This window comes from Pipra filicauda, unplaced genomic scaffold (assembly GCF_003945595.2).
Source record: "Pipra filicauda isolate LSUMZ 115617 unplaced genomic scaffold, ASM394559v2 scaffold421_size600610_pilon, whole genome shotgun sequence".
Taxonomy (NCBI): Eukaryota; Metazoa; Chordata; class Aves; order Passeriformes; family Pipridae; genus Pipra; species Pipra filicauda.
Window position 1 is genome coordinate 32,553 of NW_024104556.1, and position 26,381 is coordinate 58,933.

Here is a 26,381-nt window from a genome sequence, read left to right on the forward strand (position 1 = left end):
GATGGTCTCTGCCATGGTTTTTTGGGATGGGGATGGATCCCCCTCCTCCATGGGCTGTGCCAGTCCCTGCGGGTGTCCCGGGATGTCCCTAAATCCCGGGGGGGTGACGCTGGAGCTCCTGCTCCTTCAGCAGCGTGATCTGCCAGGAATGGGGGAGGTTGGAGGGTGGCAGGAGGGGACAGTGTCCCCCCCCGGGGTGTCCCCTCACCTGCTCCTCCAGGCTGGGCCCGATCCGCAGCTGCTCCAGCTCCCGCTGCAGCTCCGGGGACGATCCCAGAGCGGGAGCAGAGCGGAGCTCCAGCGCCGACACCTGTGCCTGGACAACACCCCAAAACTGGGCACTCTGGGGAGGGCACCCCAAAAACAGCCCAGCACCCCCCAGGGCAAGCACAGCACCTTCCCAAAAGGGGATGAGCCCAGGGGAGAGCCCAGCACCATCCCAGGAACAGCTCCAGTGTCTCCCTGAGCTGGGAAATGCTCCCGAAAAGCGAACCCAGTGCCATCCAAGGACCAGCTCCAGCTCCTCCCTTCCAGCTGGGATGAGCCCCAGGAGAACCCAGGGCCATCCTAGCACCAGCATGTCCCTTCAATGTGGGATGAGCCCAGTGCCATCCCAGCATCTCTCAGAAGGGATGAGCCCAGGGAAGAGCCCAGTGCCATCCCAGTGCAAGCACCAGTGTCCCCCAGAGCTGGGAAGGGCCCCATGAACAATCCCAGTGCCACCCAGTACCAGCAGCAGCACCTCCCTTCCAGCTGGGATGAGCCCAGCATCATCCCAGGACCAGCACCAGCATTCCCTGGAGCTGGGAAGCACCCCAAAAACCATCCCAGTGCCATCCCAGTGCAAGGTGGGAAGGGCCCAAAAAACAGCATCAACCCCCTCCCAGTCCAAGCACCAGCACCCTCCCAAAATGGGATAAGCCCAAGGAAGAGCCCAGCACCATCCCAGGACCAGCACCTGTGTCTCCCGGAGCTGGGAAGGGCCCCATAAACACCCTCATCCCAGTACCAGCCCCAGCATCCTGCCAGGAAGGGAGGAGCCCCAAAAGCTGCTCAGCAAACTCCCAGTGCCGACCAGCACCTCCCTTCCAGCTGGGATGAGCCCAGTGCCATCCCAGTGCCATCCCCAGCATCCTTCCCAAACTGGGATGAGCCCAGTGCCATCCCAGTGCCATCCCAGTGCCATCCCAGTGCCATCCCCAGCATCCTTCCCAAACTGGGATGAGCCCAGCGCCATCCCAGTGCCATCCCCAGCATCCTTCCAGGTGGGATGAGCTCCCTAAGGAGCCATCCATCCCACCCCACCCCACCCCACCCCATCCCATCCCATCCCATCCAGTGACAAGCCCAGCCAGCCCACCCATCCACCATCTCCAGCCATGCAAGTCCAGCCCAACACCAACCCAACCAGCACCAGACCAGCCATCCAGCCAAGCCCCTCCAGCCCATCCCAGCATTGCCCATACATCCCACACCCCCCACCCCACCCCATCCCATTCCCATCCCATCCATCCCATCCCATCCATCCCACCCCACCCCACCCCACCCCATCCCATCCCTCCCGCTCCAGGCCCCGGGCTGGGGCAGCCCCCGGTGCCCGCTGTCCCGGGCAGGGTGACCCACCCGCAGCTCCCGCAGCCGTGTCCGAGCCTGGCCCAGCTCGCGCTCGGCTCTGCCCAGGGACCGATCCAGCCCCGCCGGCAGGGGCTCAGCCCGGGAGCCCGGCGGCTCCCGCTCCACCTGCGGCACAGCGGAGACACGCGGGGAAAAAACAGGGGGTGGGATATGGACAGAACATATCAAACCATCGGTAAACCCAGAAAAATACAGGATTTGATATATATATAAAATACATATATATAAAATTGTGTCTATAGATAAAACATATATATTATATATAATTATGTATTATAAATATATTATATACAATATATTATATTACATATAATTTTATATATGTTATGTTATATATGTATTTTATATATATATTATATATTTTATATATTATGTATAATACATTAAAGGTATATAACCCTCATAATATATTAGATAGCATATAGTATATATGCTATATAGTAATATAAAATATAATAATATATTATATATATTATATATATTATGGTTATATTATAATATAATATATAATAATATATTATATTACTATATCATATATTATATATAATATTACACATAATATATAATAATAATATAGAATATATATCATATTATACAATACGATATAATACTATAAATAATATATATTATATATTATGTGTAATATAGTATATAATATATATTATATAACATATAATATATAATAATAGTGCATATTATTAGTACATATAATAATATATAGCATATAATATATGTAATATGTATTATATAGTGTATATATATATGTACTATATATATACACATATATAGTATATATATGTATTATATATTACATATATTATCTAGTAGAATATATAATATATATTATGTATAATATATTAAAATGTATATAAACCCAGAAAATATATACCTACATAGATATTACATAGTACATGGCATATGCTATATATAATATGTATTATATATTACGTAGATAATCAATACATCATATATACACAAATATAGTATATCTTATGTATGATACACAAAAGTGTATATAAACCCAGAAAATATATATGTACATATTAATATAGCATATAATATATTATTATATTATATTAATTGTATTATATTAATATTATTATATTGGAATACAGATATTAAAGTATGGATAATGTATATTAAAACATATAAACCAGAAAAACATAGATGGGAATAGATATCAAAGTGTGTGTAAGATATGTAAACATCATAAATATGGGTATTAATATATGTATAATATATAAAACATATAAAATGAAATATATGGATGTAAATAGATAGTAATAAATATATAATATATAAAAGTGTAATATCTATAGATATTAAAATATAATGTATATAAAAATTTATATAAAAGCAGAAGATATATATGAAAATAAGTATTAAAATACATATAATATACTAAAACATATAAAATGGAAAATATAGATGTCAATAGATATTAATAAATATATACCCAAAGCCATCACATATAGAAATTTGTCTAATATATAAAACCCTATAAACCAGAAAAGTATGTCTCTAAATAGATATGAAAAATATGTAACTATAATTATATCTAAAAATATATAGTTACAATAATATCTCACTATAATATTAATAAATTTATTTTATAAATTATATATACACATATTATATTTATAGATAAACATACACAGAACCAGAAAATATATAATATAAACAGATAAAAATAATTTATAATGGTATGCATAGTACCATACATAGTATTTATGTAGTGTATGTATTTCTATAAAATACATATTTTAAATATGCTATATAACTATAGAAAATATACTATATGTTACAAATAATATAACTCTAAAAATATAATATATAATTACATAATATGTATTATATGTGGTATATTTATATTATTATTGTTATATTATATATGTTTTATAATATATAATAATATATAATAAATTATATATATTTATATATTATATTATATATATTATATTATGTTATATTAGATTATATTAGATTATGCTATATCATATATTACATATTATATATTATGTTATATGTTATATGTTATATGTTATATGTTATATGCTTTATGTTATATGTTATATATAATGGGGTGCATGGGGGCAAGGGGGGGCTGGGAGTTGATGCGAGGGGGGTGCAGAGGGTGCTGAGGGGATCCTGCCCGGGGTCAAAGGTCAGGGAATTTGGGGTCCCCCTCACCCGCAGTCGGAGCTGTTCCTCCAGCCGGTCCCTGGAGCGCTGCAGCTCCTCCCGCTGCTCCCGCATTCCCTGCAGCTGCTCCCGCAGCATTCCCTTCTCCTGCCGCGCCTCCGCCAGCGCCCGCCGCGCCACCTCCAGCCCCTCCTGCGGGACACCGGGATGGGCATCCCACCGGGATCTCCATCCCACCGGGATCTCCATCCCACCCCCAGCCCCTCCTGCGGGACACCGGGATGGGCATCCCACCGGGATCTCCATCCCACCGGGATCTCCATCCCACCCCCAGCCCCTCCTGCGGGACACCGGGATCTCCATCCCACCGGGATCTCCATCCCACCCCCAGCCCCTCCTGCGGGACACCGGGATGGGCATCCCACCGGGATCTCCATCCCACCGGGATCTCCATCCCACCTCCAGCCCCTCCTGGGACACCAGGACACTGCCGAGATCCCCTGTGGGGACCCCTCTGTGTCCCCCCACCCCGTGTCCCCCCGGGGCTCCCATCCCACCTGGAGCCCCCTCCGGTCCAGCTCTCCGGCGGTCAGGGCGCTCTGGAGCTGCTGGAGCCGCTCCTGGAGCAGGGAACCATCGGACACGGAGGGAGAGCTCGGAGAATCCTCCTTGGAATCGCTGTCCAGCGGGGCACTGAGCAGCTGGAATGTGCTGGAACGCTGCTCACTCTGGGCCAGCTGCACCCCAACACCACAGCGGTGGGGTCAGGGGGAACTGGGGGGACTGGGAGAGGGTTCAGGGCAAACTAGGGGACTGGGAAAAGGTTCGGGGGGACTCGGAGGGGTACAGGGGGAACGGGGAGGGGGGTCAGGAGGAACTGGGGTAACTGGGAGAGGGTTCAGGGGGAAGTGGGAAGGGGCATGGGGGGAACTGGGGGGCTGGGAAGGGGTACGGGACAAACTGAGAGGGGGTTCAGGGGCAACTGGGAGGAACTGGGAGGAGATTCGCAGGAAACTGGGGAGACTGGGATGGAGTTGAGCAGGAACTGGAAGGACTGGAAAGGGGTTCAGGGGGAAATGGAGAACTGTGAGAAAGGTTGGGGGAACTGGGAGGGGGTTCAGGGGGAACTGGGGGGACTGGATTCATCAACAGGGTGGTGGGATTTCCCGGAATCGGGGCCACAGCTGTTTCTGGGATTTCCCAGGATCGGGGCCACACCTGTTTCTGGAGCAGCTCCGCCCGTTCCTTGGCCTCCTTGGCCTCCGCTTCCCGCTCTCCCAGTGCCCGCCGGGTCCGGCCCAGCTCCCCCTCCAGCACCCACCGCTGCAGCTCCAGGCGGCAGCTCCGGCTCTCCAGCGCTTCCAGGCGCCGCTTGGCATCCAGGAGCTCGGCCCCCCCGGCCCGCGCCGCGCTCAGCCGCTCCTGCGGGGCGGGAAGGGCTCCGGAATGCCGGCCTGGAGCCGGGATGGGCCGGGCACACGGCCGTGCCCACCTGGCAATGCCCACAGCATTCCCACTTGGAATTCCACTTCATTGGGATTCATGGAGTTTGCACAGTGGGTTTTATCAGTTTTACTGGGATTTCTGGAGTCTGCACGGGGGGCTCACCAGTTTTACTGGGATTTACATGGGATCCATAGGGGAGTTCACCAGTTTTACTGGGATTTATGGAGGATGCAGATGTGGCAATGCCCACCTGGGCCGCACATCATTCTCACTTGGAAGTGATGTGGGAATGCCTACTTGGGCTGCCCAGAATTCCCACTTGGAAGCAGAGGGACATGGGGATGCCCACCTGTGCTACCTGGCATTCCCATTTGGAAGGGGAGGTTTGTGGCAATGCCCACCTGTGCCGCCCGGCATTCCCGCTCGGAATTGCGGAGGCTCCGCTCCAGCGCCGCCACCTTGTCCCGGAGCTCACGGCGTTCCCGCTGGGATTGGCGCAGGGTCTCCTCCTGGAGCAGGAGCGTGGCCTGGGAGCTGCTCAGGTCCCCGCAGTGCCCTGGGAAGGCACAGCCCCCACCCCCCTTCAGCAGGAAAATGGGCAGGAATGGGATGTCTGCTGGTTTTCCTGGGATTTACAGGGGATCCATAGTGGGGTTTACCAGTTTTACTGGGGTCTATGGGAGGTTCAGGGGGGTTTCACCCACTTTACTGGGATTTATGGAGTTTGCTCGGGGCACTTCCCGGTTTTACCGGGGTGGGTGTGGGATGCAAAGGGCTTTCACCAGTTTTATTAGGGCTTATGGGGGATGCAGGGAGGGTTCACTGGGGTCTAAGAGGGATGCACAGGGGTTTTACCCATTTTATTGGGATTTATGGAGATTGCACAGCAGGTTTCCCAGTTTTACTGGGATTTACACAGGATCCATAGGGAAATTTACCAGTTTTACTGCAGTTTATGGGGAATGCACAGGGGTTTTACCAGTTTTATTGGGATTTATGAAGTTTGCTTGGGGGGTTTTACCACTTTTATTGGGGTTTACAGGAAATACAGGGGACATTTACCAGTTTTACTGGGGTTTACGTGGGATCCAGAGCAGGTGTGACCAGTTTTACTGGGATTTATGGGGCCTGCACTGGAGTTTTACCCACTTCACTGGGATTCATGGAGTCTGCACGGGGGGGGTTATCAGTTTCACTGGGATTTACATGGGATCCATAGGGGAGTTTACCAGTTTTACTGGGATTTGTGGAGGATGATGAGGGGCCTTACCCATTTTATTGGGGTTTAGAGGGGATGTAGGAAGGTTTTTACCAGTTTTACTGGAGTTTATAGGGGATCCAGAAGGGTTTTACCCATGTTATTGGGGTTTATGGGGTATATATGGAGGTTTTTACCAGTTTTACTGGAGTTTATAGGGGATCCAGAAGGGTTTTACCCATGTTATTGGGATTTATGGGGTATATATGGAGGTTTTTACCAGCTACACTGGGGTTTACAGGAGATGCGGGGGGAGTTTTCCCAGTTGTACCAGTTTTACTGGGGTTCCTATGTTTGCACTGCAGGTTTCACCCATGTTCCCAGGATTTTGGAGCCATGGGGGGGGAATCCCAGGGACCACCCTCCAGTCTGGGCAGCACCATCGCCCTCCCCGTGCCTCAGCTTCCCCCAAAAGGGTCCAGCGCAGGCCAAATCACCCCAAACCTCACCCAAAAAATCCCATCACCCCCATCACCTTCCTCGCTCTCTTCCATGAGCTTCTGGAGCTGCTGTGCCCGGGAATTGGCGTTATCCCGATCCTGCTCCACCTCCGCCAGGCGCCGGCCCAGGCTCCCGACCTGCACCCGCAGCTCCTCCTGGGGGCGGGAATGGGCTGGGAAAGGGGATTTTTGGGATAACGGCGGGGGGGAGGGAGGAGAAGGGGGATGTACCCGCTCCCGCTGCGCCTCCTGCAGCTCCCGTAGGAATTCCCGCAGGGCCGCCCGCGCCGCCTCGGGATCGGATGCGGGGTCGGGCTCCGGGGAGGAGCCGGGGCTTCCTGACCCCTCTGGGGCCCCGCCTGGGTGGGACAAACAGCGGGAATGGGGACAAACAGCGGGAATGGGGACAAACAACGGGAATGGGGACAGCGGGAGCAGCACCCAGGGCAGGATGTGAGGGGGAGGGGGATGGACCATATCCCACGGGATGTGCCCGTGGGATATGGGGGACCCAGGGATGTAAGAATGAGGCAATGGGGTGGGAGGGACCCCAAGGATGCAGGGAACAGAGTAATGGGACAGGGGGGACCCCAGGGATGGAGCAATGGGGTGAGGGGGAACCCCAAGGATGCAGGGGACAGAGTAATTGGGGACCCCAGGGCTGCAGAGAAGGGAGTAAAGGGATATGTGGGACCCTGGTGATGCAGGGGACAGAGCAGTGGTGTATGAGAGACCCCCAGGGATGGAGCAATGGGGTGATGGGTGACCCCAGGGATGCAGGGAATGGAGGAATAGGAGACCCCAGGGAAGCAGGGGATGGAATAACAGGCATGTGGCACCCAGGGAAGCGGGGGATGGAGCAGTGGGCTGACTGACGGGTAACCCCAGTGACACAGTGCCCGCCGCAGGACACATCCCTCTCCCCCAGCCCTGCCGCAGCCCCGGGGCTCTCACCGGGGGCCAGGGGGCCGGGCCGGGCCCGGGCCATGCCCACGGTTCTCCGCAGGGCCGCCTGGAGCCCGCCCAGCCGGGACTCGGCCGCCCGGCGCAGCTCCTCGCCCCGGGCCAGCTCCGCCTCCAGCCCCTGGGCCCGGCCCTGGGCCGCGCTCAGCCGCAGGCTCAGCTCGGACACTTCGCCCCGCGCCGCCTCCACCTTCAGCTGCAGGTTCCGGGAGTCCGCCAGCAGCTTCTTCTCGTTGCCGCGAGCCTCCTCCAGGCTCCGCGCCAGCTCCTTCTCCCGCTGCCGGAATTCCGCCTCCGCCTCCGCCAGGCGCTGCTGGAGCTGCTGGAGCTGCGGGAGCGGGAGGGAAGGGGCGATGGGCCAGGGAGGGGTGACAGGGGTGGAGAGCGGGGTGAGGGAGAGGCGGGGGGGAGTGGTGGGGGTGGAGGACCCCTAAGGATGTGGGAGATGGAGCAGTGGGGGAAGGGGGACCCCAGGGATGAAGCAATAGGATGAAGGGGGACTCCAGGGATGCAGAGCATGGAGCAGTGGGGTGATTTTGACGCCAAGGAATGGAGCAATGGGATTATGAGGGATCCCTAAGGATGCAGAAGATGGTGCAATAGGGTGATGGGGGATGGAGCAATGGGGCGACAGGGAACTCCAGGGATGCAGAGGATGGAGCAATGGAGTAATGAGGGACCCCAGGGATGCAGGGAACACAGCAATAGGGTGATTGGGGATACAAGGGATGGAGCACAGGGTGAGGGAGACTGAGGGGATGGAGTGATAGGAGACCCTTCAAGAATGGAGCAATGGGATACAGGGACCTGCAGGGATGCAGGGAATGGAATGGTGGGGTGACAGGGACACCCAGGGACACTCAGGGACACGGGATACCAGTTATGGGGTGATGGGGGTGACTGGGGACAGCAGGCACCGAGCTGTGGGGTGAGGGGACAGCAACACCTCTGGACACACAGCCGGGGGGGGACAGGGATACTTTGGAATGTGGGGCACCAAGCAATGGGGTCCTGGGGATCCTTGGGGACTCCTCACCTCCTTCCTGGCAGCCTCCGTGTCGGCCTCGCTCTCCGCCACCTTCCTCCTGAGGCCGAAGGCTTCGCGGCGGCTCCGCTCCTCCCGCTGCTCCTCCAGCGCCACGCGCGCCTGCAGCTCCCCCACCTCCCTGCTCCGCCGGCTGTTCTCGCTGTCCAGGTCCTTCACCTGGCCCGGGAGGGGACGGGGGGCGGCTTGGGGACACCCTGAATGGCTTGGGGGGTCCTCATAACCCTCCTCCTCCTCCTCCTTCTCCTGCCCCCGGACCTGCCGGCGCAGCTCCTGCAGCTCCCGGCGGGCGTCCAGGCGGCCGCGCTCCAGCTCCCGCAGCGCCGCCCGCAGCTCCGTCACCTCCCGCTCGGCCGCCGCCCGCCCCGCCTCCAGCAGCGCCAGCTGCTGCTCCTTGTCCTCCCCGGAGCGCTTCAGGCTGCGGGAAGCGGGAGTAGGGGCTGGAAGCACCTCCCAGGGGATCCCAGCATTCCCCCGGCCCAGTAGCGTCCTGAGCATCGCCCTGTCTGAGCCAGGCACATCCCGCTCCAAGCTGTCCCCATTCGGGCTGTCCCCCCATCCTGGGTGTCCCCCCATCGAGTCCCCCACCCCCAGATTTCCATCCCCTTGTCCCGAGTGGCATTCAGACGTGGAGCAATTGTCCCGTCCCAACTGGAGCATCCCTGTGTCCTGATCCTCACCCCCACCCCGGGGATCACCCTCCAAGGTGCTGCATCACCCCTGCACCTCCCAACCTGTGCTTCCCCTCATCCCGAGCATCTCCCCAACTCCTGCACCCCAGCTCCGGCTTCCCCTCATCCCGAGCATCTCCCCATCCACAAACTTCCATCCCCCTGTCCTGAGTGTTACCCGGACCTGGAGCATTGCCCCATCCCAACCGGAGCATCCCTGTGTGCCAATCCTCACCCCCACCCCGGGGATCACCCTCCAAGGTGCTCCATCCCCCCTTTGTGCCCCCGTGCCCCCCCGGCCCTGACCTGATGCGCTCCCCCTCCGCCCTCCGCAGGGCCGCCCGCAGCTCCTCGTTGGAGCGGCGCAGGGTCTCCTTCTCCCTGGCCTCGTCGCCCAGGGCCCTGCGCGCCTCCTGCGCCTGCCTCCGCTCCGCATCGCGCCCTTCCCGGCTCTCCCGGGCGTCCCGCTGCGCTTCCAGCAGCTCCCGCCGCCCGGCCGCCCGCGCCTCGGCCGCCGAGCGCAGCTGCGCCCGCGCCTCCTCCGCCTAAAACGGGGCCGTCAGGGGGGGCCCGGGGGTCCAGGGACGAGGGGGGCTCGGGGCGGGGGTCACCTCCCGCAGGGCGCTGTCCCGCTGCTTGGCCGCCGCCGCCGCCTGGTCCCGGAGCGCCCGCGCCTCCCGCTCGTGGGTCTGAGCCGCCGCCTCCGCCCGCGCCCGCAGCGAGAGCAGCTCCGAGCACAGGGACTGCGGGGACAAGGACCCCCTGAGACCCCACACCCGGCTGGGGGGGCCGGGGGGCGGGGAAAGGGGGATGGGGGCACGGAGAGGGGGTGTAATGGGGATGGGGGCACGGAGAAAGGGTACAACGGAGATGGGGGTACAGAGAGGGGGGCAGTGGGAGTGGGGTTCTGTACAAGGGGTGAGATGGGGATGGGGTCCCAGAGAGGGGTGCAACGGGGATGGGGGCACGGAGAGGGGGTGCAGTGGGGATGAGGGCAAGAGAGGGGGGTACAAAGGGGATGGGGGCAAGGAGGGGGGGTGCAATGGGGATGGGGGCACAGAGAGGGGGTGAGATGGGGATGAGGTTCCAGGGAGGGGGTGCAATGGGGATGGGGGCATGGAGAGGGATGCAGTGGGAATGGGGTTCTGGACAAGGGGTGAGATGGGGATGAGGTTCCAGGGAGGGGGTGCAATGGGGACGGTGCAGGGATGGGGTGAGCAGGCTCAGGTTCCACAGCTGAGCAGCCCCATTGCTGAGGGGATGCAGTGGGGAGAGGGGGGGTTTGAAACTGGGGTCTGCAAGAAGGGGAGTCACTGGGGTGGTCTTGCAATGGTGGGGGTGTGACTCAGGCAGGAGGGGTTGCAATGGGGGGGTGCCCAGGCATGGGGGTCTGCAATGAGGGGGGTCATGGGGGATACCCAGACACGGGGGGGCTGCAGCAAGGAGGTTTTCATGTATCAGGGGTGGCAGTAGGAGGGATACCCAGGCATGGGGGCTGCAATGGGGGACCACAGGCAACACCCACGCATGGGGGGGTTGCAGTAGGGAGTGCCCAGACATGAGGGGACTCAATGGGGGGGCCATAGGGGACCCCCAGGCACAGGGGCTGCAATGGGAGGGGGCACTTCAGCTTTGGGGGTTGCCATGAGCGGGGACAGCCTGGCATGGGGTTTGCGGGGGGGACATGCTGGGCTCTGTGCCATTCTGGGGGGTGCCCAGGAGCCCCCCAAACCTACCTGCTCCTTCTCCTGGTGGGTGGTGACCTCTCTCCGCTGCTGCTCCAGCTCGGCCGTGGCCTCATCCAGGCTCCGCTGGAGCCCCGCCAGCGTCTCTGCCAGGGCTGCCCTCTCCTCCTCCTGCAGGGCCAGGGCCTGGGGGGGCACGGCTCAGCCGGGGGGCACAGAGCAGGGGCAGGGCCGGGGGGGCGCCGGGGACACCCACCTGCTGCTTCTCGCTCTGGTGCTGCTGCCGCAGCGCCGCCAGCTCGGCCACCAGCTCGTCCTGCTCCTGCATCAGCCGGCCCCGCTCGGCCTCCAGCTCCTCCTGGGAACAGCACCCAGGAACACCAGCCATCACCAGGGAATGCCAGCAGCACCAGGGAACGCCAACAATCACCAGGAAACAGCAACAGCACCAGGGAACACCAAAACCACCAGGGAACACCAAAACCACCAGGGAACACCAACAGCACCAGGGAACGCCAACAGCACCAGGGAACGCCAACAGCACCAGGGAACACCAACAATCACCGGGAAACAGCAACAGCACCAGGGAACGCCAACAATCACCAGGAAACAGCAACAATCACCAGGAAACAGCAACAATCACCAGGGAACACCAAAACCACCAGGGAACACCAAAACCACCAGGGAACACCAGCCATCACCAGGGAACTCCAACAATCACCAGGGAACCCTGACACCACCAGGGAACCCCAGAAGTCATGAACAAACCCAAAAAAATCACCAGTAAACCCCAAAAATCAGCATACATGCCAAAATTCAGCATTACACCCCCAAAATCACCAGTGAACCCCAAAAATCGTGAACAAACCCAAAAATTACCAGCAAACCCCCAAAATCTCCAGTGAACCCCAAAAATCATGAACAAACCCCTCAAATCACCAGCGAACCCCCAAAATCACCGCTGTGCCCCAACAATCAGCACACATTCAAATATCTACAATGCACCCCAAAAATCAACACTGCTCCCCAATAACCAACATCGTGTCCCAACAACCACCACCACACCCCAGCAATCACCGTCACCCACCGGATCACCCCAAACCCCCCAGAAATCAGCAGTGCACCCCACAATTCCATTCCCCCCCCCCCCCACCTTGTGGCGCTGGAGCTGCTCCAGCTGGTCCCGGTGGGCGTCGCGGGCGCTCCGCAGGGTCACCGTCACCGCGGCCGCCTCGGCCGCCGCCACCGCCCGGCGCCGGCACCGCAGCTCCTGCGCCCGCTCCTGCCGCGACACCCCCAGCTCGGCTGGGGGGACACCCCCGTCAGCGGGGACACCCCCACGCGAGGGGACACCCCCCAGAAAAGCAGGGACACCTCCCGGGTCAGTGGGGACACCCCCATAGAGGGGACACCCCACAGGGGGCAACACCCATCAGTGGGGACACCCCTGGTCAGTGGGGACACCATCCATCAATGGGGACACCCCATCCATTCAGGGGGGACACCCCTGGTCAGTGGGGACACCATCCATCAATGGGGACACTCCCCATCTGTGGGGACATCCCCAGGGGACACCCCCCATCAGTGGGGACCACCCCTCTGATCAGCAGGGACCCCCCCAGTCAGTGGAGATCCCCCCACAAGAGGGGACACCCCCATCAGTGGAAACAACCCCCCCAGCCTTATGGGGACCCTTCCCATAAGAGGGAACACCCCCCCAGCTAGTGGGACACCCCCATCAGTGGAAACCCCCCCAGGGGACACCCCCCATCAGTGTGGGACAGGTGGATGGGGCTGAGGATGGATGATGAAGAGGATGAAGGTGAAGAGGGGGATGGATGGGAATGAGGATGCAGAGGGGGATGGATGGGAATGAGGATGCAGAGGGGGATGGATGGGAATGAGGATGAGGATGGGGATGGATGGGAATGAGGATGAGGATGGGGATGGATGGGAATGAGGATGAGGATGGGGATGGATGGGAATGAGGATGAGGATGGGGATGGATGGGAATGAGGATGAGGATGGGGATGGATGGGAATGAGGATGAGGATGGGGATGGATGGGAATGAGGATGCAGAGGGGGATGGATGGGAATGAGGATGAGGATGGGGATGGATGCAGCCGGATGGGGATGAAGACAGGGATGAGGATGAAGTTCTGGATGGGTGGGGATGAAGATGAAGGCTGGGATGAGGATAAAGATGAAGATACAGATGGATGGGGCTGAGGATAAAGGGGGATGGTAAGGGGATGAATGGGGATGAAGATGAAGATTGGGATGGGGCTGAAGATTAGAACGAGGATGAGGATGAAGACTGGAACGAGGATGAAGATGGAAGGGAATGGGGATGGATGGGGCTGAATAGAGACAGCTGAGGATGGGGATGGGGATGGGGATGGACGGGGATGGTCAGTGGTGGGACAACCCCGTGGCCGGGCCCCCTCACCCTCCAGTGCCTCCTTGGCCTGGAGCAGCGTCCGGCCCTCGCTCTCCAGCTGCTGGTTCCGGGCCTGGAGCTGGGCCAGCTGTGCCTGCAGCTGGAACACGCTGCTCTCCAGCCCCTCCTTCTCCGACCTGGAATGCCGGGAACGCCGCCGGGACAGGCTGGGGGAGCTGCCCTGGCACCCACATCCCCACCCAGCACCCACCTGAGCCCGGAACCTTCCCATCCATCCCAGCACCCATCTGAGGTTGAAACCTCCCACCCCACTGAGCCCAGAACCCTCCCATCAATCTCAGCACCCACCTGAACTTGGAACCTCCCATCCCACCTGAGCCCAGAACTTCCCCAATCCTGGCATCCACCTGAAGCACAGAACCCCCCTATCCACCCAGGCATCCACCTGAGACTGGAACCACCCCATCCCACCTGGGCCCAGCACTTTCCCAATCCTGGCACTCACCTGAGCCCAAAACCACCCCATTCCACTGAGCCAGGAACCCCCTCCACCCCAGCACCTGCCTGAGCCTGGAACACCCCACCCATCCCAGTCCCACCTGATTTCAGAACTCACCCATCCCACCTGGGCCCAGAAGTTCCCCCATCTCAGCACCCACCTGAGCCCAGACCCTCCCACCCATCCCATCCCATCCCATCCCATCCCATCCCATCCCACCTGAGCCCAGACCCCTCCCATCCATCCCCCATCCCGTCCCACCCCACCTGAGCCCCTGTGCCTCCCTGTGGCACTCCTGCCCGTGCTGCTGTGCCATGGCGAGCTGCACGGCCAGCCCGGCGCTGTCCTGGGCCAGCTCCGCGTGGCTCCGGCTCAGCCGCTCCTGCTCCGCCCGCAGCTGCTCCTGCTCCGCCCGCGCCCGCGCCAGCGCCTCGCCCGCCGTGCCCTGGGCCTGCAGAGCCTGTGCCGGGAACACCGGGGGCACGGGAGCAATGGGAACATGGGGAGCTTTGGGACCAAGGGAATATCAGGATCACGGGGTGCAACGGGACCACAGGGAGCACCAGGACCACAGGAATACCAGGACCGTGGGGAGCATTGGGACCACGGGAATATTGGGATCACAGAGAGCACCGGGACCATGGGAATACCGGGATCATAGGGAGCACCGGGACCACGTGGAGCACCAGGACCACCGGGAACACCGGGTACCAGTGGGGAACACTGGGGACACCACAGGGACCACCAAGTACCACAGGGACCATCAGTTACCCCCCACAGAGCACCAGTTACCACACAAGGACTACCAGTTACCCCTCGTGGATCACCAGTTACCACACAGGGACCACCAGTTATCCCTCGTGGATCACCAGTTACCACACAGGGACCACCAGTTATCCCTCGTGGATCACCAGTTACCACACAGGGACCACCAGTTATCCCTCGTGGATCACCAGTTACCACACAGGGACCACCAGTTACCCCTCATGGACAAGCAGTTACCCCTCAGGGACCCCCAGCGGCACCACGGGGTACACCAGTCACCCTCCACGGACCACCAGTCACCCCCAGGGACCCCCAGTTCCCACGCAGGGATAATCAGCCCCACCTCATGGACCCCCCACCCCTCCCAGTCACCCCCCACCGCTCCCAGTGCCCCGTCCCGGTGCCCACCTGTGCCAGGTGCTGGCGCAGCCGAAGGTGTTCCTGGCGCAGCGCCCGCAGCTCCGCCCGCACGCCCCGGGATCCCTCCAGCGCCGCGCTCCGGGCCCGCTCCAGGCCCTGCCGCTCCAGGATCCCGGCGCGGCGCCCGCGCTCCAGCCGCGCCCGGAGCTGCGCCAGCTCCCGCAGCAGCTCCCGCGTCCGCAGCCGCCCGCGCTCCCGCTCCTGCTCCAGCCGCTCCAGCCGCCGGCACAGCTCCGCCTTCTCCCGCGCCAGCCCCGACGCCAGCTCCGAGGTCTTGGCCAGGGCGTCCCGCAGCCGGCATTCCTCGGATTCCGCCGCCCGCTGTGCCAGGGCCAGCTCCCCGCAGCTGCCCTGTGCCTGACACGGCGGGCACCGGGTGGGCACGGCGGCAACGGGGGGCAACGGGGGCACAGGGAGGGTGTCAGGGGCGACTGGGAGGGGTGGGGAGGGTACAGGGGGTCACTGGGAGGGTGTCACGGGTCACTGGGAGGAGAGGGAAGGGGGCACGGGGTGACTGGGAGGGTGCCAGGGGTGACTCAGAGGTGTGGAGAACATGCACGGGGTAACTGAGGCATGGTGGGCACCTGGGGCATGGGGGGCATCAGCTGCAGGGGTGGCATCCCTGCCACCTGCATCCATGGGAATTCACCCACTGCATAGGGATGCACCACTATCCATAGGGATGCACCTCTATACATTGGGGATGCACCTCTATCCATTGGGTGCACCTCTATCCATGGGATGCACCTCTATCCATAGGGATGCACCTCTATCCGTGGGATGCACCTCTATCCATGGGGGGCACCTCTATCCATTGGGGATGCACCTCTATCCATAAGGATGCACCTCTATCCATTGGGGGCACCTCTATCCATAGGGATGCACCTCTATCCATTGGGGATGCACCTCTATCCATGGGGGGCACCTCTATCCATAGGGATGCACCTCTATCCATTGGGGGCACCTCTATCCATAGGGATGCACCTCTATCCATGGGGGGCACCTCTATCCATAGGGATGCACCTCTATCCATGGGGGGCACCTCTATCCATAGGGATGCACCTCTATCCATGGGGGGCACCTCTATCCATGGGGGGCACCTCTATCCATAGGGATGCACCTCTATCCATGGGGGGCACCTCTATCCATGGGGGGCACCTCTATCCATGGGGGGCACTCGCTGCAATGGGACAGACCCCCTGTGGGTGCTGGGGTTTGGGGGTGCCCACCTTTCCCAGCGCCTGTGCCAGCACGTCCCGCTCTCCCCGTGCCAGCTCCGCCTGCAGCTCCGCCCGGCTCTGCTCCTCCCTCGCCTCCAGCAGCTCCCGCTGCGCCCGCGCCCGCTGCGCCTCCAGCTCCTCCAGCTGCCGCTGGCTGGGCACCACGGGGGCAGGGGGGCTCAGCACCCACGGCAGGGGGGCAGAACCCACCCGGGGGGGCTTTGGGGCACTCACTGCGCTCGAGGAGCAGCCCCTGGGGGTGGGGGACACTGCAGTGCCTACCCCCACCCTGCACCCACCTGTGCCCCCCTGAGCTCACCTGTGCCCCCCTGAACCCCGCTGTGCCCCTCTGCACCAACCTGTGCCCCCCTGAGCCCCCCTGTGCCCCTCTGCACCCACCTGTGCCCCCTCAACTCACCTGTGCCCCCTTGAACTCACCTATGCCCCCCAACACCAACCTCTGCCCCCTGAACTCACCTGTGCCCCCCTGCATCCCCCGTGCCCCCCAGTCCCCACCTGTGCTCCAGCTGCTCCCGGGCACTCTGGGCATCCCTGGCAGCCTCATCCCGGGAATCCTCGAGCCCCTCATTCTGGCGCTGGAGCTGCGCCCGCTCCTGCTCCAGAGCTCCCGCCCGCTGCTGCTCCACTGCCAGCGCCGCCTCCGCCCGCTCCAGCTCCCTGACGGACACACGGACACGGCGGGGGGGTGGGTATGGGCGGGCGGATGGACAGAGAGACAAACACGGCGGGGGGGATGGATGGACAGACGGACACAGGGTGGATGGATGGAGAGATGGACACAGGGGGTAGATGGATGGACAAATGGACATGGATGAGTGGATGGAGGGATGGATGGACAGGCAAACACAGAGTAGGTGGAGGGACAGAGGAACACGGGTGGATGGACAGATGGATGGATGGACAGATGGACATGGGGGATGGACAGATGGACAGATGGACAGGGAGGATGGAGGGATGGGGGATGCTCACAGGTGGGTCAAGAAAGATGCATCAGAATGGAAGGATGTGCAGGGACAGACAGACAGATGTGTAGGGATGGATGGATAGGGATGGATGGACAGGGACAGATAGACAAGACATGGATACAAGCACAGGGACAGATGGACACACGGACACAAGTACAGGGAGAGACACACAGATACACAGGGACAGACGGACACATGGACACAGGCACAGGTACAGCCGGGCTGGCCTGGCTGGAGCCAGGAACACCTGTCTGTCCATCCGTCCCTCCCTCCATCCCTCCATTATCTGTCCATCCCTCCATCCATCTGTCTCTCCATCCATCCATCCCTCCATCCATCCATCATCCATCCGTCCCTCCATTATCTGTCCCTCCATCCGTCCATCTGTCCTCCATCCATCCATCATCCGTCCATCCGTCCATCCATCCGTCCCTCTGTCCCTCCATCCCTCATCCATCCCTCATCCATCCCTCATCCATCCCTCATCCATCCCTCATCCATCCCCCCCTCCTCTCTCCCTCCCTCGGTACCTCCGCAGCTCCTCGTTCCGCGCCCTCAGCCCGAGTCCCTCCCGCAGCGCCTCGTCCCGCTCCCGGCGGCAGTTCCCGGTCTCCGCCCGGAGCTGCTCCAGCCGCTTTTCCAGCGCCTCCAGCCGCCCCTCGCTGTCCCGCAGCTCCCGCCGCAGCCCTGCGGCCGCTTCCCGGCCCTGCTCCGCCTGGCTCCGCGCTTCCTGCGCCGGGAAAGGGCTCAGCCCCGGCACCATCCTCAGCCTCCCTCCTCCTCCTCCTCCTCCTGCCCCGCTCACCGTCAGCTCCGCCCGCCGCCGGACCAGCCACGAGCGAACGGCGCCGGGGGACAGGGCAGGGGACACGGCGGGACAGGGCGGCGACAGCGCGCCGGGCGCTGGGGAGGACGCGGGGTCATCGGCCAGCACCGCCTGCGGGACACACGGAGCGGCTGGAGAGGGAACACCGGGAACTGCGGCGGGACAGCGGGCAGGGAACGGGAAACTGGGGCGGGAAAGGGGAAACTGGGGCGGGAAAGGGGAAACCGAGGCGGGAAAGGGGAAACTGGGGCGGGAAAGGGGAAACCGAGGCGGGAAAGGGGGAAATGAAATGAGAAAAGGGAAAGAGATACGGAATCAAGGGAAGGGGAAACAGAGGTGGGAAAGCGAAAACTGAGGCGGGAAAGGGGGAACTGAGTCAAAGGAAGGCAAAACTGAAGCAGAGAGGGGGAAATGGAGTCATGGGATGGGGAAGCTGAGGCGGGAAAGGGGAAACTGAGGTGGGGAAGGAAGGGGAAGACGAGTGAAGGAAAGGGGAAATTGTGTCAGGAAAAGTAGAAACTGAGGAAGGGGGATACAGAGTCAAGGGATGGGAAAACTGAGATGGGAAAGGGGAAACTGAAACAGGAAAGCAGAAACTGAGTCAAGGAAAGAGGGAAACTGAGTCAAGGAAGGGGGAAACTGAGTCAAGGAAGGGGGAAACTGAGTCAAGGGATAGGGAAATCGAGGTGGGAAAGGGGAAACCGAGGCAGGGCCGGGCTGTCCCCAGCACCTGGGTGACGTCGTGCAGGGTGTGGCGGAGCAGCTCCAGCTCCGAGCGCAGCGCCTGCACCTCCTCCGGCGGCGGCTCCCGGGCGCGCGCGGCCTCCTGGAAACACCCCCGGGCATCAGGGGCCGGTCCCGGCTCACCCCCCGAGCCCGGCGCCCCCGAGCCGCACCCACCAGCTCCCGCAGCTGCAGGGTCAGCGCCTGCACCGCCCGCTCCCTCTCCTCGTCCTCGCCCCGCCGCCGCTCCAGCGCCGCCGTCATCTCCTCCAGCCTGCGGCACACGCCGGGAAGCGCCGGGAAGCGCCGCGGTCCCCGCAGCCGCCCCCGCAACCCCCGAACCCCCCGAGCCCCCCCGGAGGGGGGGAGCCGTCCCTACTTGGCTCCCAGGGCGGATTTCTCCAGGTCGGCATCTCGAGCCCGCGCCGCCAGCTGCTCCTCCAGCTGTGCCAGGCGCAGCTCCCGCCGCTCCCGCGCCGCTCCCGCCTGGCTCTCGGCCAGGCGCAGGTTGGCCCCCAGGGCCAGGCAGGCGGCGTGGGCGGCGCGGCCCGCCCGGGACACCTCGTGGCCCAGCTCCGACAGGTCCCTGCGGGGGGAGATGCGGGGGGCAGCCGGAGGCCCTCGGGAACCCCCAGGGATCGCCCCCCGGCCGGGATCCCCGCTGACCTCTCGGTGCTGGATTTCATGTCCCCGAAGTGCCGCCGCAGAGCCACCACCTGCCTCCAGAGGGTCAGGAGCCTGCTGTGCTCCGTGCTGAAGTAGGCGTTGAAGGACTGTGGGTAGGTGGAGGGGGGTTGGCGCCCGCTGGGAGACCCACCACGCTCCCCAAATTCCCAAATGTCCCCTCTGGCCACGCCCATCACCCCGCGGTGCTGCGCAGCCCCAATTCCCTCGGGCACAGAGAGGGTTGGGGACGCATCCCCCTGCCTGGCATCCCCTCCCCATCATGTCCCATGTCCCCTGTACCCCCAAATCCCTCTCTTTGCAGCACTCCCCGTGGCCCCACATCCCTCCCAGTGGTCCTGTATCGTTTTCCATGGTGCATCCCTTCATCCTCCTGCCTCACAGCCCCTTCCCATCACACGTCACATCCCCAAGTTCTTCTCCAGGCAACATCCCCCATGACCCTGCACCCCTCCTGGTGCAGGAGTCTCCAGGTGGTCCTGGAGACTTTCCATGATGCTTCCTTCTGACTCATATTCCTTTCCCACCACAAGCCACATCCCCTGCACCCCCAAAGCCTTCTCCATGCAACATCCCCCACAGTCCTGTACCCCTCCTGGTGCTCCTGCATCCCCTTCCATGTCACAGCCCCCATGGTCCCCCATCCCTCCTGCTGGTCCTGTACCCCTTTCCATGAGGTATCCCCACGTTATAGCCCCCTTCCTACAATAAGCCACATCCCCTGCACCTCCAAAATTCTTCCCTGTACAACATCCCACATCCCTCCAGGTGGTCCTGCATCCCTTTCCAAGAGGCATCCCTGCATTATATCCCCTTCTCATCACAAGCCACATCCCCTGCACTCCCAAATTCTTCTCCATGTAACATCCCCCATGACCCTGCACCCCTCCTAGTGGTCCTGGAGACTTTCCATGATGCTTCCCTCTGACTCATATTCCCTCCCCATCATGTGCCACCTCCCCTGCACTCCCAAATTTTCTTTGCCACATCCCCTGTGGTCCCACATCCCTCCCATTGGTCCCGCATCCCTTTCCATGATACATCCCTGCATTATATCTCTTTCCCATCACGTGCCACATGGCACGTGCTCCCAAATGGAACATCCCACAAGACCCTCCATCCCTCTCCGTGATCCCGCATCCCTTTCCAAGCCACATCCCTCTGCCTCACAGTCCTCCCTGATGGATCCCTGCCTCCTCCCACATTCCAGGGCCCCCCGGACCTCCTCCTCGCGCCTCCACTCGGCCTCCCTCTGCTCCAGCTCATCCCTGCTCCGTGCCCAGTCCGCCGTGAGCTTCCGGATGTCCTCGCTCAGCGCCGCGTTGGCCGCGTTGGCCTGTTCCAGCTGCTCCCGCAGCATCGAGTTCACCTGCACCAGGCTGCTGCTCCTGGGATGGGGATACAGGGACCCGTGGGGTATCCCACCAGGAATGCCCACACCTGCCCAGGGACCCCCACTCTGCTGCTCCTGGGATGGGGAGGGAGGGGATGGATGGATGGATGGAATGTCCCCCAGGAACTCCCACATCTTCCCCAGGGATCCTGCTCACCTCTGCTGCTCCTGGGATGGGTGGAATGGCCGGAGCACCCCCCCGGAAATCTCCCCAACTCCCAAGGATCCCCACTCACCTCTGCTGCTCTTGGGATGGAGAAGATCCCCCTCCTGGGAATCTCCAAACCTCCCCAAGGATCCCACTCACCTCTGCTGCTCCTGGGATGGGTGGAATGACCGGAGCATCCCTCTGGGAATCCCCAAACCTCCCCAAGGATCCCACTCACCTCTACGCTCCTGGGATGGAGGGAATGAAGGGGATCCCCCTCCTGGGAATCCCCACACCTTCCTGAGGATCCCACTCACCTTTGCTGCTCCTGGGATGGGGGGTCACGGTGTCTGGAGCATCCCACCCCTCCAGGGATCCCGCTCACCTCTGCTGCTCCTCTTCCAGCCGGATCAGGGCATTCTCCAGCTCGTTGCTGCTCTCCTCCTCTGGCTGGGAGCCGCTGGCATCCAGCTGGATCTGTGGGAACATCCCGCTCGCCACTACCTCGATCTGGGGGTGTCTGGGGCAGGACATCCCCCCAGGCCCCTCCCTCACCGTCAGCCTCTCCTGCTCCAGCTCCGTCGCCTTCTCCAGCAGCTGCTGCTCCACTTCCCCGCATTTCTTCTTGTACTGCAGCACCTGCGGGGGGACGGGGGCGTGACACCGGGGGGTGACACCCGGGGGGGCTCCCAGACCGTCCCTGCTCCCCCCGGGAAGGATTTACCTTGGCCTGGAGCTTCTGCACGAGCTGGGCCTGCCTCTGCTGCCCCTCCTGGTAGGCCTGGAGCTTCCGCTTGTAGGCGGCTTGTTCCTCCTCCAGGAGCCTCCGGAGCTCGATGTTGTGCTGGGCCAGGCTCCGGCTCTCGGCCGCTTCCCGCTCTCCCGCCTCCGTGCGCAGGGATTGCTCCAGCTGGGAGAGGGGTGGGATACGGGCTGGCACCCCCCGGCACCCCCCGAGCACCCCTGGGCATCACCCATCGTGTCCCAGGAAAGCCGGGGAGGTCCCACAGCAAATCCTGGAGAGCCACAGCCAAGCCCCCAACAAATCCCACCTTCCCCCCCAAATCCCACCTTCCTCCCCAAATCCCAGCTTCCCACCCAAATCCCACCTTCCCACTCTCTTTGCACGCCCAGGGAGGGGAGGGATGGGAAGTTTTGGGGGTGCTTTCCAAACTAACCCAACTCTCCGTGTGGGGGCTCAGCAAAGCCCCATCCCGGCCTGTGCCCAATGGATCGAGGGCGGGAGGGACAATTCCCAGGGGATATTTTCCTGATGTTCATAACCAGGGGTTTTGTTCATAACCAGGCCCAGACAGAGGGATTTCTTCCAAAATTCCAACCCCCCCTCAATTCGGGTCTCCCAGGAGCCGCTCTCAGCACTGGAAGGGCCAAAGCCCTTTTGAATTCCTGGTTTCCTTGGCAAAGGAATGCACCGGTGGGGGGGCTGCTTCCCGAAAAGCAGCAGCACCAACAAAACTGGGATGGAGGAGGGGGATGCTTTGTGCTTCCCACGGGACAAGCCCTGGCGAGCCAGGACGGGTCCGGACACGCCGGCACCACAATTCCCACCACGACGGCACCCCGGGAGCAGGGAATGCCGAGGGTGGGACTTGTACAGCCCTGGGTTGGGGGTTAGAAAGGGGGGTTTGGGGTTAAAAAGGCAAGTTTGGGGTTAGAAGGGCAGGTTTGGGGTTAGAAAGGCGGGTTTGGGGTTAGAAAGGCGGGTTTGGGGTTAGAAAGGTGAGGTTTGGGGATAGAAAGGTGAGGTTTGGGGATAGAAAGGTGAGGTTTGGGGTTAAAAGAGCAGGTTTGAGGTTAGAAAGGCGGTTTTGGGGTTACAAAGGCGGGTTTGGGGTCAGAAGGGTGAGTTTGGGGTTACAAAGGTGGGTTTAGGGTCACAAAGGCAGGTTTGGGGTCACAAAGGCAGGTTTGGGGTCACAAAGGTGAGGTTTGGGGTCAGAAGGGCGGGGTTTGGTGCCCCACCCTCTCGCTGATGGCGTTGTACTTGATGGCCAACTCATCGCGCTCCGCCCGGCTCTGGGCCAGCAGATCCTCCACCCGGGACAGCTCCTGCTGCAGGATCCTGTTCTCCTCCTGGAGGGACAGCAGCGAGGACATGGCCCCTGCGGGATGGGGCCGGATGGGATCCAGCCCCGGGACGGAGCCAAGGCCCCCTTTGCTCCCGGAGCTGCCTCGTTCCCTCGGGAAGGGGCTGCGCCTCCCCCGCGCTCCGGGAGCAGTTTGACCCCCCCGGGCTGGAAACGCCTCCCTCCCACAACTTGGCCGTGCCGAGGGATGCCCTTTGGGATGGGAGGACTGCTGGAAATGCACAGTTGCGGTCTCAAAGCCTCTGAAAACTCGCAGTTGCCACGCTCAGACCCACGCTCAGACCCCCAAACCCGCTGCAGACTCGGAGCTGCGCTCACAGAACCACTGAAAATTTGTGTTTGGGACCACAAACCCACTGCAAATCCATCACAAAAGGGCTGCAGCTTCGCAGCTGCGATGGCAAAACAGCTGCAAACGTGTTTGGGATCCCCAAACTGCTGCAGGGTCACGTCTGTGACGGCAAAACTGCACCAGAGTCGCAGCTGAGATCACCAAAAGTGCCAAAAATTCACACTTATGATCCCAAACCCGCTGCAGATTCCTGCCTGTGGCCCCAGACCCACTAAGATCTGCAGCTGGGATCACAGAAGTGCTGCAGATTTACAGTTGGGATCCCAAAATCACTAAAAATTCCCATTTGTGATCCCAAACCCGCTGCAGATTTGCAGTTCCTGTCACAGAAGCGCTGCAGATTTAGAGTTGCAATCATAAAACCATCCCAAGCTTGCATTTATTATCCCAAACCCACTGCAAATTCCTGTTTCTGACAGCAAAACCACTGCACATTTAGAGTTGCAATCCCAAAACTGTCAGAAATCTGCATTTATGATCCCCAAACACTGCAAATTCCTGTTTGTGATCCCAAACCCGCTGCAGATCTGGAGTTAAAATCACAAAATTCACTGCAGATTTATAATTGCAATCAGAAAACTGTCACAAAATTGCACTTATGATCCCCAAAACTGCTCATTTCCAGTTGCAGTCCCCAAAAATGCTGCAGATTTACAGCTGCAATCCCAAAACTGCCACCAAATTTGCATGTGATCCCAAAATCTCCACAAATCCCTGTTTGTGATGCCAAACCCGCCACAGATTTGCAGTTCCTATCACAAAACCACTGCAGTTTTATAGTTGCAATCACAAAACTGCCACAAACCTGCAAATATGATCCCCAAAACTCTACAGCTTCCAGCTACAATCACGAAACTGCTGCAGATTTACAGTTGGGATCCCCAAATCACTAAAAATCTCTGTTTGTGATCCCAAAGCCGCTGTAGATTTGCAGCTGGCATCACAAAGTGCTGCAGATTTACAGCTGCAATCCCAAAACTGCCACAAAATCTGCATTTGTGATCCCAAAACCTCAGCAGACTTCCAGCTGCAATCAAAAAAATCACTGAAACTTTGTGTTTGTGACCCCAAAAGTGCGGCAGATTTACAGCTGCAATCCCAAAACTGCCCCAAAATTCGCATTTGTGATCCCCCAATCTCCCCACGTTCCCGTTCGTGATCCCAAACCCGCCGCAGGTTTGCAGTTCCTTATCCCAGAGCTGCAGATTCCCGGTTACAATCCCCAAACTGCTGCAGACTTTTGCATTTCCTGATCCCAAAACCGCTGCAGGATTTCCAGTCGTGGCCCCCAAAACCGCCGCGCGTTCGTATTCGCAGCCCCAAACCCGCCCAATTCGCCGCCGCGACCCCAAATCCCAGCACAAAAGGCCCCTTTATCCCAACCCCGCTGCCCGGGCGCCACTCCCGGTGCCATTCCCATTCCCATTCCCATTCCCATTCCCATTCCCGATGCCGCGCTCCCGCTCCGCGGCTCCGCGAGGGGGGACACGGGGACCCCACCTCAGCCTGGGGCTTCCCGGAGCATCCAAGTTGCCCTCGGCACCCCCTCGGCGCGGCCTCTTTGTCCCGACCCCCCTTTTCCTGGGATTTTGGGCTGTTTCCACCCCTTTCCTGGGAGTGGAAAGCGGATGCGAGGTCGGGATTAGCCCGAAATCCCGCCGTCCCCTCCCTGCGTGACGGCGGGAGCGGGGACCCTCCTCTTCCTGGGGGGGTCCCAACGCCTCCGACACCAACATTCCACGATTCTCCTCCAAAAATATCCCTCGGCATTCCCGGGTTTTGGAAATAAACCCACCCCGAGGCTCTCGGTGAGAAGGAGGAAAACGAAGGAAAATATAAACAGATACCAACCCCCCGGCGCTTCCCGCGAGCAAAACGGGTGGGAAAGTCCCGGCTCGGCGGCGGGATGGGGATTCCAGCAGGGAACGGAGCTCCTTGGGAAGAGGCAGCCGCTCCCCTCGTTAAGCCCCGGCGCTCATTAAGCTCATTAACGCCCCGGGGTTCGCTCCGGCAGGAAAAGCTCCGGGGAGGAGCGAGCCGGGGTTGCCAAGGGGTGAAGCGGCTTTAAACCCTCCCCCGGGATGTGGGAATGCGCCGGGACTCGGGAGGATTCCCCGCGCCGCCGCCTCTGGAGCAGCAACGTTCCCCCTCCCGCGTAATTCAGGACTTTTTCCCCCCCGGCAGGGAAAGGGGACGGGAAATCCCCGATCCGAGCCCAAAACCTGCCCCCAGTGGGGGCCGGAGACATCCCTGCTCCCGAAACAAGGGATGGATCCCATCCCAAGCCACACTCTGCTTTCCAGGGGGTCTCCCACCCTCTTTCCCAATCCCCCCACCAGGGAAAGTGCCCTTTCTCCTCCGGATTACCGGGACCAGGCAGATGGGATTGAGGATTTACGTTGCCTTGGATCCCTGCAGCCACGGGGAAGCTGCCTCAAATCCCCCCCCTCGAGCACTTGTGTCCCAAAAACCCTCCTTTTCCCCCCATTTCCTCCCTCACCTCCCTCTCCCGGCGACCTTCCCAAGCGCAAACCACTGCTAAGCAACAGGTTCTGTTGTGCTTCCCCGGC

General features: G+C 59.4%; 1 protein-coding gene across 5 annotated transcripts; it reads right to left on the minus strand.

Moving 5' to 3' along the window:
* On the minus strand, positions 1-25,742 carry CROCC (ciliary rootlet coiled-coil, rootletin). Of its 5 annotated transcripts, XM_039385597.1 has the most exons (34): positions 25,663-25,742; positions 23,335-23,474; positions 22,076-22,261; positions 21,907-21,990; positions 21,737-21,828; positions 21,033-21,198; positions 19,793-19,899; positions 19,506-19,712; positions 19,304-19,400; positions 19,134-19,229; positions 18,383-18,514; positions 18,108-18,307; positions 17,108-17,269; positions 16,601-16,745; positions 15,360-15,728; positions 14,453-14,646; positions 13,736-13,863; positions 12,439-12,590; positions 11,542-11,643; positions 11,337-11,471; positions 10,212-10,343; positions 9,907-10,145; positions 9,188-9,347; positions 8,921-9,088; positions 7,876-8,212; positions 7,153-7,280; positions 6,957-7,077; positions 5,625-5,779; positions 4,996-5,199; positions 4,335-4,514; positions 3,826-3,969; positions 1,624-1,740; positions 209-316; positions 1-139 (listed from the first exon to the last, which is right to left on the minus strand). In XM_039385597.1, exons 2-34 carry the CDS (start codon positions 23,467-23,469, stop codon positions 89-91), a joined length of 5,133 nt encoding a protein of 1,710 aa, XP_039241531.1. In that variant the 5' UTR covers positions 23,470-23,474; positions 25,663-25,742; the 3' UTR covers positions 1-88. The 5 variants fall into 5 exon arrangements, with proteins under 5 accessions (XP_039241531.1, XP_027567252.2, XP_027567253.2 ...); XM_027711451.2 differs by having other exon boundaries at positions 1-316; XM_027711452.2 differs by lacking the exon at positions 25,663-25,742 and adding an exon at positions 25,312-25,380 and having other exon boundaries at positions 1-316.
* Positions 25,743-26,381: the final 639 nt, after the last annotated feature.